Source organism: Strongylocentrotus purpuratus, unplaced genomic scaffold, assembly GCF_000002235.5.
Source record: "Strongylocentrotus purpuratus isolate Spur 01 unplaced genomic scaffold, Spur_5.0 spur5_scaffold_16, whole genome shotgun sequence".
Taxonomy (NCBI): Eukaryota; Metazoa; Echinodermata; class Echinoidea; order Camarodonta; family Strongylocentrotidae; genus Strongylocentrotus; species Strongylocentrotus purpuratus.
Window position 1 is genome coordinate 6,856,815 of NW_022145601.1, and position 13,937 is coordinate 6,870,751.

At 38.3% G+C, this 13,937-nt stretch overlaps 1 protein-coding gene across 1 annotated transcript; it reads left to right on the top strand.

Moving 5' to 3' along the window:
• The first annotated feature begins 5,283 nt into the window (after positions 1-5,283).
• LOC115924475 lies at positions 5,284-10,807 on the top strand. The gene is made up of 7 exons (XM_030986638.1): positions 5,284-5,472; positions 7,032-7,158; positions 7,840-8,061; positions 8,668-8,810; positions 9,341-9,386; positions 9,887-10,038; positions 10,573-10,807. Exons 1-7 carry the CDS (start codon positions 5,453-5,455, stop codon positions 10,676-10,678), a joined length of 816 nt encoding a protein of 271 aa, XP_030842498.1. The 5' UTR covers positions 5,284-5,452; the 3' UTR covers positions 10,679-10,807.
• Positions 10,808-13,937: the final 3,130 nt, after the last annotated feature.

Here is a 13,937-nt window from a genome sequence, read left to right on the forward strand (position 1 = left end):
TGTTGAATTTGTACATTGTTTTACATTGCATTGTGATTGCATTATTTAATACAGGGCTTTCTTGCAAAACAGTTTTTTTATTTCCTTAAGAGACCACCCTGTCTCTGGATAACATAATAACTAAACGAATGAACGAATGAAGATATATTTCTATAGATTTAACAGCATCCATTTTCAATATTCTATGATAACTATTCCGATCTTTACTTGACCTTTAGTGCCTTCACATGAAATTCAATTTCAAAATAAGTGAAATCATAAGTGAATCCTACTCCCTTCAAAAGTTGGGAATACACTTATCATGCATCAACATTGAACATTGGGCTCAAAATTGTATCCAAATTATACAAATTGCCGAACATTGCCCGAATGTAGACAATGCTCTCTAACGACATGAGATCACGAAACATCACCATGATCATTAACAACAACAACAACAACAAATCTGTAACAGGAATTCCTTTTCTAGGTTCAAAATGCGAAGTCCATTATCCTAAACCGGGGATTTGGGGGGAATCGCTTCGAACAAGATGATGTTCCGAACGTTACCGGTGCCAAAATGACTGATCCTTGCCCAGGTATAGACTTACGAAACTTAAGACATGCCAATGTGGATATAGTCCACCTTCTCATCATTCTCACAATAATAATAACATTTTAGTCAAATTGTCTATAATATTTACTAAGGATTAGGGTTTCTGCAATATATTATACATATACTGTATGTAACTCTATTACGATGAGCTTATATAGTGGCTATATTGCTTGGATCAACACAATAGAGGTAAGTAACGATTTAAAAATGAAGTATTATACTCACTGTTTGCCTATAGATCCTGTTAAATGCGAAATGAATCGTAGAATGAGGCGTCGAGTCGTCTCCTCAGAAAGAGCTAAAAGTATTCACACATAATCTTACACAGTTCAAATAAAAGTAACAGGCAACAAGTGACGTAAGAGTTCTCTTCTAGAACGTGTTATGAAGGCGTCTACAATGTCTCTTTCCCATTATAAGAGCAGAGTCTTTCTCTGTATCATGAATCTGGTTTTATAGTTGCTAAAACATGCAGTGTGTCGAGGAAAATGATCTTGAAATCAGTCTCATGTAGATTCCCTTAGCACAAATGTGCTTTGTTCAATCAGATGTCCATGAAAATGTTACTGATATCCCATATCAAACGAAAAGCATAGTGTGCGTGATTCCGTATTTCACAGTCTTGTGACAGTGAGGAAGTGTGCATGGAGTCTTAAGTTATGAAATTGTAAATAATACACTCTTTATGTTGTATAGCTCCCTCTCAAGGTCAATATATTAATTAAGCTATAAAACAATGTTTCACGACTAAAATCGACCGATTAGCTATTCCCGTTTGAAAATTATATATCACAACTACATATTCTGACATTTTCATGATCGCAGCTACTATCGTATGGCCGTAGGCGCTATTTGAAATTATCAAAATTTACCGGGAGCTCCGGTAAATTTTTATATTTAATATTTCTCGAAAGTCAAAGTGTTTTAGGGGCTGAATTTTCTAGTGATTATAATACATCCACAGGGGCATCCAAACATATATAAATTGTAAAGAATCACTTCCAGCCAATTTTCAAAATTTCCCAAAACTTTGTATTACCTTTAACAGTAAGATTCATGAGAAAATTAAACGGCGGGAGAAAAGGGTTGTATTATTGTTTCAAGACAAGTATAGCATTTCAAACATATTTCTCGAGTCACAACATTTGCATATTTACAAACGTTACTGCATGCGGAAATTACAAACTGAAATTAACACGGCGAGTGATGTTAATGTCAATGAGAGGGAATTTGAGGAGTTTTGTATCAACCAAATAACGAGTCAATATGTTGTGAATGATTAAAACAAATTATGGAAATAGAGATATATGTGTGTAAATGTTTTACCCTACTTCATCGCTGCTATGCGGGTAGTCCAGAATCTGGCCTATTTAACTTTGATCTCCACCACACCAGCGCTACCTCCCCCTACTTCCTTGCTACCAGCCGATGATGGGGTGATCATTAAATTAGGACGCCCGCCTGGCGAAAAAAAATTGGCTGGGCTGGTGAGCATAATACACCAGTTTACGGTTGTGGGCGCCATTTTAATGTACGGGTAAAAAAAAACATGGAGCCGTGGCGGTACACCGAAAGAAAGAGATTGACAATTAGCAGCTATCGACACTTTGAAATGCTAATATAACTAATTGTTGTGTGCAAAGGCGCCGGAAGTGGGGGGGGGGGGGGGGCAGGGGGGCAAAACGCATTTTGCCCACCCAAACAAAAATAACACCCTCCCCCCCCCCCCCCGAAAGGGCAGTAAAGGATTATGGGTGGTTTGTATTTTTTAACCAAAAAGAACATAAAAAAGAACAAAACCTGAATTGAATCACATATAAATTATATTCCATTCAAAGAGAAGGAAAGTGAACAGGAATTAAATTTTGTATACATTCCGCATGCCCCTACATTTATCAATGGTGGTTTTTATAATATATGCGATTCGCGCATATCGTGGAAATATTGTAAGAGGATTGGAAAGTGTGTGCGTTTTTTTATTATAGAGGTGAGGAGACATGAGCGCCTGAACACTGGCGTACTAATAGGTGAGGGTTTTTTTTTCTAATTCGATACTAGGATTTCTTAGGGGAGGGGGCCCAACTTTTTTTTCTTTTTTTTTGCTCCCGAAAATTTGAAAATCGCGCCGGCCGAAAAGTCGCTCAGTGGGGGGGGGGGGGGGGGGGGAGGGGGGGGAGGGGGGGGGGGGGGGGGGTAAGCGGACATTTTTTTTTTTTTTTTTTGAGTCCCAAAAAAAACCGCAACGACTCAGCCACCCGAAAAGTCGCTCAGTGGGGGGGGGGGGGGGGGGGGGGGTAGTGAGCACAACTTTTTTTTTGGTCCTCGAAAATTTTAAAATTTGCACCCCCCCCCCCCCCCTTGAGCGCCAGGGGGGGGGCCCAACCCCCAAAATAGGTAAAAATCGCGTGATTTTGCATGGTTTTTTTTCTCAAGGGGGGAGCCCGGGCCCCCCGGCCCCCCGGCCCCCCCCCCCCCCCCCCCCCCCCTGGATCCGCCACTGTTGCATAGGTTGCTGAAATTTCTCTCTTTTTTTTTTGTAAATCATACCTTTTATGCGTTTGTTGGAAAATTACTAATTCCCAAATTAATAGTTGGGCAAAAATATGCTTATTAAGACGGTTTCATGTCAGGGTCTGCAGAACGACGGGGCTCGGGGGCTCGAGCCCCTCTCACTTTTTGAAATAGAGGAAAAGAAAGAAAGAGAGAGAAAACAATGTGTGACCTACCAATGTCACAAATGAGATATCAAAATATGCTCATCTTACGGGATGAGCTTACGGGGGCTTCACCCCTGGATGCTCATCTGACCATAATTAAATACCTAAAACCTTAGAGCTTCCAGGGGCTCTGTCCCTGAACCCCACCAAGGGCCCTAATGAGGGCCTCTGGATGTTCATCTGACCGTAATAAAATACAAAAAACCTCTGAGCTTTTGTTAAGATGTGTGACGTCGCAGTGCGAAAAATTAGATCTTATAAAGAGGAAAAAAACCAATCATATTGGCAGATATGCAGGGGTTATAAGCACATTCTTATAACGGAAGACTGAAAAGACCTTTGATAAGTAACACAAGTATATCTTCTAGATACGTGCGAACGTAGAGAGCGACTTTTGGGAGGAATTGCTTTTAGTCGCTTGAAATTAGCTAGGGCGCGTTTAATGATGAGAGGAAAAGGGGACACCTATCAGGAAAGAAAAAGAGCATGTGCCAAAGTACAAAGAGTAATTATCAGAGGTGCAAATGGGGCATTTCTTACACCCTCGAAAAAAAGCACTCACCAGGAATGGAAAAAGTCAGTCATGAGATTAGGAAATGAGTATTTGTCGACGGAAAAGGAGCCCCATCAGATTTTGATAGGGGCATTTATAAGAGGTAAAAAGGGGCATTTATGAAAAGGGGATAGGTCCCTTACTAGAAAGGGAAAGGGGCACGTATCATTGTTAAAAGGGAAATTATCAGAGGTAAAAAGAGGCACTTATCGCACCTTAAAAGGGGCAATGACCAGATATGAAAAGATGCACTTATGTGAATGAAAAGGGGCACTTGTAAAAAAAGGAAATTTGTGTATTAGTTGAAATAAAATGGGCACCGATCAGAATTTAAAGGGGCATTTATCGGAGATGAAGGGGGCACTGATCTAAAGTGAAAAGGAGTAACTTGTTGTACCTGAAAAGGGTCAATTACCAGAGAAGGGGCACTTATGAGAAGGGGAAGGGGCTCTTTTTTTAATGGGGCACTTATCATTAGGAAAAGGGGCACTTATTAGAAAGGAAAAAGGGCACACGTGAAAATATAAGGTGCGCTTATCCGAGTTGAAATTGGGGTAGTTATTAAAAGGGGAAGGGGCACTTCTTACAAAAGAAAAGGGGCACTTGTCAAAGTAAAAGAGGCACCTCTCAGATTGAAATAGGACAATTATCAGAGGTGAAGGGGGCACTTATCAAAAGTGAAGAGAGGCACTTCTCGTACCTAACTAGGGGCACTTACTAGAAATTAAACAGGGAACTTATTAGAATGAAAAATGGACACTTATTGCAAAGAAAAATGGGAACTTGTCGAAGGAAAGGGGCACGTGTCCGAATAAAAAGGGCACTTATCAGGGTAGAAAAGGGGAAGGGGCACTTTTACAAATAAATAGGGGCACTTCTTAAAAAAATAAAGGGGCACTTTTCATTTGTAAAAAGGGGCACTTTTCGGGTGCTTGAAAAAGTACTTGAAAAAGTAACTGTGTTCCTCCCCCCCCCCCCCCCCCCCCCCCCCCCCGGAGGGCCACCTCTGTTTATAATATTCACAGTGCATGCTGCTCAAGGCTGGAGCTCTATTGAGATAGGGTACATTGAAATGATGTTGATGAGACTTGAGGTATATAATTTGCACATCAATTATCAAGTTCAACGAAGTGATATGGTTATGGCTATATACAGTCTGGTCTCATATTTTGATTACAATTTTCAATTCTAGAAGGCAAAATTAATAATTAAAAAATTCCACTAAATCATGAGAGAATCATGAATCACGCAATTAATACCTTGATTTGATTATCATAAATGACGATTTTCTAGCTCTGGTAGCTCTGTTGATGAAGCAATGACATGATTGAACACACTCGTAACAACAACCCGAAGCGAGACTAATTAAGCAGGATCCATAGCAATTATGACGTCAGAGGTACGCGAAAGTACACAGCTACAGAGAAGTGCACAACTACGATACATGTCATTTTCTGTACGGCGAACAGGTGTATTGTAGCACGTACATGTATCACTATCAGTATCAAATACGCAATTTTGCTCAACAGAAATCGACTGAATATTGAAAATGTGACAAATTTACTGCTGTAGATCCTGCCTTGGAATATGACCAACATGACAATAGAGTAAGCTATAAGTACTACTTGAATATATATAAATTATAATAAATAATCATGATAATTAGATCATAGAGGTCTACGGCATGGCATATGCATAATTATGTGTGCATGGCGAATGAAAATGAAATGATTGTTGTTGTTGTTGCTGGGTGTTAAGGCTGACCAATCTGAAATGAGATTTTTCTCATGAAATTCATCATCGAATGTACCAGACGATATATTTATTTTTGGTAGCCAATTAGATTTAAGATTGAAGAAGGGGTATAAAAGGAGAAAAAACCAAATTAACAATTTAGTAGATTTTTAAAAATTGTATTGAGAGGTGCTCACTCACCGTATAATTAATGGAAAGAAACAAAATAGAGCACCGGTAGTAAAATGGGTAGTATGTTGTGACAGAACCTGCGAAAAAGGTTTTCTCTAAATAATCACACATGTTTGTGTGAATGTGTGAGAGGGAAAAAGTGGGAATACCTTTTCCGACCACTTCATATTTTTGGCTAGATCTAGACAGAAATAACCGTCTGGTATGGGTCATTCTTTAATAAAACTGACATTTGTCGACGCGGTCAGAGGAGCCAGATGCAATCTCGGCGGAACAATTAACCGTCGATATCAGAGACTGAAGCTTTCGGTGACTTTTTGGCCTGACAGAGATACATACATGAGAATAATATATTAAGGTATTTTTTTGTAATGATGTCTCTTTCGTGACAATGATTGTGATATTCAAAAAATGATAACAAAATTTGAAACCCAATCCATGATCCAAATTTCATTGCCCATGTTATTTATAGTATATGAAACTTGATCTTTATTCTTTCCAATGATAACTTGTTTTCTCACTCAAACTGTTAAGTCTATATATAGCAATATAGGTTAAGCCAAGGAAAAACTTTTTCGCTAGATTCCGGCAAAATCGGCTTGTAAATACGTGTTCCCCCCCCCCCCCCACCCACCCCTTGTGCGTGCGGCAAGGATTACTATCTGTGTATGAGGAAGGTTGACAAATGTCAGCTTTATCAAGAATTCCCTATACCAGATGGTTATACTTCTGTCTATAGGAAGGGGGTCGGGGGATAATTATGTAAAAATTTCATTTTCCTTCTCAATATGGAGGTCATTTTGAAATTCTTTATTGATAGGTTACTCCTTACATAATCATGTATTGGAGAATAAAGCATAATGAAATCGTGATTACCATAATCACACTACTAACATTTGCATGGGAAAAAAGGAAAAAATATCTATAATTCAGTCGTTATCACATTCAACATACCTGAAAGATAACATTTTTTCAGTATACAACCCCGAGTGGAGATTGTCAAATGTGGAAATGAACTCATTGTTTTTTAATCCTATATTGCATTCTTTATCTGGGCAATAACATCAAACGAACCAATAGACCTGGAATGTATTGACTAAAATGTTTAAATGCACGTTTGATGGAATCAGAATATTTGAATGCATGTTTGATGGCATTGGAATATTTGAATGCATGTTTGATTGCACTGGAAATAATTGAATACATGTTTGTAACCCTTCTTGCATTGTCTTTAATACAGTCCTCCAGCCTACCCGGGCAATAACGGCAAGCAGACCGATAGCAACTGGAACACGGTCCCTATCATCACGGTCAGCTCACCTAAAAATGCCGAAAAATCTGGGAATAAACTCGTCAAGCTACCCAAGGTAAGGAATGTACGACATAGGCTAGCTGCTTTAAGGTGGTGACGAGTCATGTATTGTTTAATTTGTTTTTGTATTCATTGAGAATTTGTCATAGAATATGTGTATCAATTCATATCTCTTCTCTCTGTCTCTTGCCTTCTCTCTCTCTCTCCTGACTGCTTGTCTCTCTCTCTCTCTCTCTCTCTGACTTTAATATTCACCTTTTGATCGATTAGCAAGGCCTGTGAACACATCTTCCATTTTCCATCCTTCCACTTGCAAACAATTATTGTTGTTGTATATCACGTTGTATCACCTTAAAACTATTGTTTATTTGCCTTGTAAACACAAATCCTTGTAATTGTGTCTACATGTAGATGTACATCCCAAGATTTTACTTTTTTCCGGGGGTGTATTTTCTTAAAGTAAAATAGGCTGAATTGAAAATGACACATAATTCATCATCAATCACTTTGGCAAGACATTGATCTACATTTACCACACTCCACCCAGGTGATGTAAATGGGTACCTGGCAGAAATTTATTCTTTGAAATGCTAGAGCGCCCAATGGCAGCACAGCTAAAGCCGGGATAATAATCTTCAAGTTTGGAAACGCTTAGTGATTCTAATAAGCGCTATATAAAAACTGAGTATTATTATTATTATTATAATCATTATCTCCTTATTTTCCAACTATTCAGCTCCCATCAGAGCGATTTCGGTACACTCTGTGGCACGAGCTGCGCTCCAATGACCTAAAGGGCAGTGACCTTCACTTCCCCAGGGTGCGGAAGGCACCGGAGGTCAAGGAGAAGATCTTTAAGAAGGTCCAGGATGATCAGGGTAGGAAGATTCATCATGGCAAGATGGGGCAGGAGAGAAAGGCCCATCAGAAACAGGCGGAGGACTGGGAAAATACAAAGGTAATTAAAGACGTCTTAAAACAGTCATTGCAGTGAAGGCATCATTTTAAGAAAATTTTGTAAAGAATGATTGTGAATTGTTCCACAAGGAGGAGGGGGCACAAGGGGTCATGTGCACTGCAAATCAAATGGGGAGGCTGTAGTATTTACATGTAATGTTTTCACAAGTAGCTTTTGATACTAGTGAATGTAGTGGCCTTCCAGACTTCCATACATGTATCAAGTTTAGCAAACGGACACAGTAATAAACGCACACTACACGATCCATGCAAAGATGTAAATTATCACATGTTTATTTCTATGTAAAACTTGTACTCTAAATATAACAGAGGCATATGGGGGACTGCAAAACCAAATGATTTGCTATAGAAAAATGGAGAAAAAAGACAGAGTTTGAAAATGCCTCCTGTACACTTCCCTAATCAATAGCCTGGTTAAATCACATTTTATATGCTGAGTAAGACTGGTAACCCTTTTCCGTACCTTTTATGTAACCCCCCCCCCCCCCCCCCCATAATGCCCCCTCAATCACTGGACCTACATTCCACCTGTGTCTAGCTGCAACGATTGATACCAATTGATATATTTCCATTACTTTCTATACAGCATGCGAACCTGTCATTTCAAGATCTCCACCATGACTACCAGAAAGAGAACCTTCATCGCATCATGAAGAGATTGATCAGAGCGGAGACCGTTCAGATCAGAGACGATAATATCATCAACCTTTCAGACATCTCATTCAACTGGTAAGAACATTATAATGCTAATAATCTGTTCTTGTAGCACTTATCATATTATTTTATGATGTATAGTTGAAGTTCAAGTTCATTTTATTCAAAACCAAACAGAGATCGATTAATATAACCTTTTACATAAAAAAGAAACTGCAGGGAGTACATTAATAAACATTAACTTGATTACATCATAAAAATGAATGGTTTTAGGACCCCTTTAGGCTAAGCTTGTGAGCGTGGCCCTATACTCAACAAAATACATACATTAACAATATGGCAAGGTGAATAAAAAGAATGTAAGGTATCTACAAGGGATGTAAATACTAAGCTACATAATATAGAACACACAAATATAGCATACATATGCATTTCTAGAGTTTTGAAAGATTGTTGTTTATATTTGTTCAAGTGTATATGGGCCAATTTAGCTCACTTTTGCTCTATTTCAACTTAAACACTGGTTTTATGTATTTTAGGTATGTATGTATTTCAAGGATTGTTGTAAAAAAAATCATTATTCTCTTTGCTCTCTTTCTAAATAGCTGTAGAGAACTGAATGCAAGCAAAAACTTCATTACATCATTCAAGGTGAGAAAACTGTGGCATAGTGTGAGTCGATCCTGCCATTGAAGGGGCTCTGACATCATGGAGTGGGGTGGTGGTGGGGGCACCAGTAATACTCTGAAAATGAAACAGACATATACAAGGCCTCTGATTAAGGGAAGGTGCTGAAGGCGGTCCTTTCACCTTTTTTCTACACCTTTCTCCCTCTCTTTTCTTCCCACTTTTGTTATCAAGTAGAATTGTAGATGCATATTTTTCAGATGTTTTTTGTTTAAGTCATGTGTGAAGTATTATGTCTTAGAAATGCAGGTAGTTTGTTCTATAAGTGTGGAGCAATGGATTAAAAGGATTGGAAGCCAGCTTTTTTCAGGACTTGGGAATGAGAAGTGAAAGAGCTGTGAAGTAGATTAAACAGAATATGATGTTCTATGATGTTGTAAAACAAACCTGAAATTGAAGAAATGGATGTGTGATGTTTACTCTCGATAACTCTTCTCTATATCTTCCCCTTGCTTTTATTCTAGAAATTACCAAGATGTCCTGTTTTAGAAGTACTTAACCTCAGCGACAACTCGATCAACTCATTTGATAGCATCAGTGTCTTGAGGAAGACACGCCTGGAGTCTTTGGACCTGAGAAGGAATCCTATCTGCTTCATGGAGAACTACAGACAGAGGTATATATACACCCCAACCTCTGTAATGAGCAGAACAATCTGGGAAATAGACTGGTGAAAGTTTATTAAATGAAATCCAACAAGAAAATAAGAAAGTTATGAATTTTTGAAAGTTGTAATAACTACAGGCCTTTGTATTGGAATTTCAGTTCTTGTAAAGCGCATAATATGTTATGAAATAACATCTCTATGCGCTTCCAAAGATCTTTGGAAATTACCCTAACTTTAGCTCCCGCAGCTGTAATCAGCGCACAGTGCATTTCAAGGAATAATCCTACCAGGTACTTATTTACCCCACCTGGGTTGAGTGTGGCAAACGTAGATAAATGTCTTACCAAAGGACATTAGTGCCGCAGCCAGTGGATATGCCTGTGACATATCCACTCGACCATGAAATATGACAATGCTTTTGAAATTGCCTCCCCCGCCCCCCCCCCCCCTCCCCCTCCTCCAGCCCATTTGAAATATCTGCTCCCATATTTGATTCTCCAACTTTCAACATTTTCTTTCCTTTTCTTTCTTTCTATCGTCCAGGATATTTCAGGCTCTACCCAACTTGAGAGTGCTTGATGGCGTCTCACGGTTACCGACGGATGATGGAGAGGGTCTGTCCTCGACCGGTGGCTGCATTGTAATGTGATCCAGAGCAATGGAAACTTGACACTCTCCGGGGCTCTTGAAGTCCTATCCCACCCTCAACCCCCCCCCCCTACTCTTGGAACGGAGGGACCGCATGCGTGTTCCCAAAATCTCCGGCTCGTAACGAAAGAAAAAGGTCTACCCTTATTGACTTTACACACCGGAATTGTGCTGAAAGGGGGGGGGGGGTGCTAGGAACACGCATATGTGTACCCTAAATAACACTGAGTGGGGGGGGGGCGGGAGTCCTATACTCCCAATTGGATCCGGGGAAGATACAGAACCCCTACCCCCACCCAATTTGAGATTGCTGGATCTCGCTTTAACCATCCTTATATTTCGCAGAGCGCCTCTCCTCGACTGGTTGCTGCTTCATTAATGTGATCAAGATGAACTGTAGTAAATGGGCGATCTTCTGGGCCTAAGTTCAAGATGGTTTACCCCTCAGCGCGTTATGCTCACGTCCACATATTCAGGCAATTAAGGGCAATACTTGATTTTGGGTGATTCTCTTCATGAATTGAAACACTAGACTCCCACACTTCTAGGTGAATCAAGGGAGTCGATAGAATAGGAAAAGTACTGACGTCATGTTCACTCGTCATACAGGTTACTGATGGCAGGGCCTGGGCACGACGTTCACCATGACATCATTCAAGCAATGAGCTGAAGCAGGGTTAACTCAGTCTTTGGGTCTGGTGTGATCACCACGTCATTGATTACCACATAATTGTTTGGAACCAGCAACCTTGACAACTTGGCCAGTATAATGTCATACTTCGGTACTCTACACGACACCATGATTTTTTTTCCTTCTTTTTCGTCTTGGTCCTACTTGACCCCTCTGGCCTAGATTTGCATAATAGTGACCCCAGCAGTAAAGAGAGCATGTATTACCAATCACTTATGTATGGTTCTGAATTGGGATATATTACAGTGGGTGATACAAAGGTACATGTTTTGAATCTTTGGTTCTTTGTCGAATTTTGTATGGATAAATTGTTAAATATGTATTTTAAGTGTGATTTATATAAGCCATCATCCGTCCAACTTTTGTAATCATACATTTCCTTCTTTTTCGAAGTAGGTGCTTAATAGAATATGATTCACATTCATTTTAATTCTGAACAATTATTTTATTTAGTGTAAATAGTGTGCTTTAGTTGAATTGTTTTTATAAATGTTTTGTCATTGTTATAAGCAGATAACTGGTAAGACTATTCTCATATGATATTCAAGGATGAATTCTTGAAAAAACCACTAGTCACTTATGGATTATTTAGCACATTTTTGTAATTTCTCACAATCATGATTATGGACCTAGTGCACCACTTCCACTCCTGCATTCTGTTCTGTAAAGTGAATAGAGACATGCAATTATGCCTATGTGTTATGTGCTATACATAAACTTTGGATATTACACAATTTGGATGTAACAGGTGGGGAAAATCAACATGTCATATGGGGGATAGTGTCACAGTTGGAATCACCTATTTTATATTGTAAAAACCTATGACAGGTATTTTTAGATGTCCACATTATAGGTACTATGTCCCATTTGCAGGCCAAAAAAATGAAAAGGTTAAACTCCAACAGCATTTGAAAGGTAAAAGTAATTTAGAACTCCCCTTAAAACAAAAGGGCTTGAAAATGTCTTTTAGTGGGAAAATGACGATTGTTAGTTGTCGAATCGAATCAAATTTAGTGATCGCGGTCATATAATTAAATAGTTTGCTTTTTAAAGATTCAATCAGTTTAATTTTGGCCATGGGTCATTGATGTAGACAAATGCTCATTTTATGTTTGTTATTACCAAAGGAAAAAAAAGAAGTTAATCAGTCACTCAATAGTGTCTGACAGTGAAGTCTAGCAAGTAAACGGGTTTCCTTGCATCATTTGAATACCGGTACTAGGACACTGCTAACGTTTAAATTTCACAGATAGGACATACGTGACATATTCATAATTCCTGCAAAGTTCAACAGAATTTGTACATATTTAATCTAGTGGTCTACATGTAATTGAACAAATCTTTGTAAAAAATCAAACTATTTTCTTTTACAACTATATGTATATCAAGAAACTCTGAATGATTATTTTCAATAAACTACTTTAAAATATCAGAGTGATGGATATTTCAGATTTGTTACAGCAGGACTTTTAAAGTAAGTGAACGAATTGTTTAAAGAAGAACACAGATAAAGTGATGTTCTGAGGGACAGAGAGGAAGAGAAAGAAAGATGAGAATTGAGGAAGCGTATGGACGTGTAACTGGCCATTTCGTAATGTAAACAAATTTAATGCATACGCCTTTGTGAAGTGCCTCCTAACAAATTATTTCATTCACCTGTTATAAATTATCAAAATAGTCAGAATGCATATTGCTTATCTTACATTTTGTGAGGTTAAGCAAGCCAGGTTTGCCTTACCTAGCAAAAACTAATGTATACAACTTGCATTCTGACTACCGGTATTCAAATACAATACACCCTTTCATGGTTACAAGAGTGCATATGCGCTGACCATGGCGCCATTGTAAATTACGAGTAAACAAAGTTGTTTACTCGTAATTTACAATGGCGCCTGTGTCAATATGATGTGAGTGCACAGCGCAGGCAGTGACGCAACAATACATGCACATCTGAAAACATTGATGACGCAATGTTTACTCGCAAATTAAAATGGCGACCTTAACCGTGAAAGGGTTTATTATTTGTAACAAGTGAATGAAGTAGTTCATATAGATTCAATCACTTCACAAAGACATAACTGAAATAAATGAATCACTGCTTTGTTTTGCCATTTAGAAGTTATTTTCAAACAGTTCCATCCTGCAAAATAATCATATCATGAGTCTGAATTTTGCTTTTAAAAAGTTTCTGGTTAAACAGAATATGATCATTAATATGAAGAAAAAAACATGTTGGTACATTATTAATGCTCTAACGTTCTAGTAAAAACATAAAAAATCTGTTGTATTGGGTAAACATCCACATGTATTATTCTAAAGAGATTCAATATACTTCAAAACTCAGAAAAACAAAAGACTTGGATGGAGACGTATTAAATTTCATAGATTTGTTCAATTTTTTCATATATAATATGTACATTTATTTGCTTATAAATAATCATAAAATAAAATATATTCTTCAATGAACGACTCGTAATTAACATCTTGATTTTGACAGAATACTACTTGAAAATGTCAGAAATTCTAAAATGATTTCAAATAGAGTTAATATCTCTGCACAACAACAATA

Coding starts and splice junctions, on each gene's coding strand:
- LOC115924475 (XM_030986638.1), top strand. CDS start 5,453: ATGACCAACATGACAATAGA. Junction 5,473..7,031: donor ATGACCAACATGACAATAGA/GTAAGCTATAAG, acceptor TCTTTAATACAG/TCCTCCAGCCTACCCGGGCA. Junction 8,811..9,340: donor TCAGACATCTCATTCAACTG/GTAAGAACATTA, acceptor CTTTCTAAATAG/CTGTAGAGAACTGAATGCAA.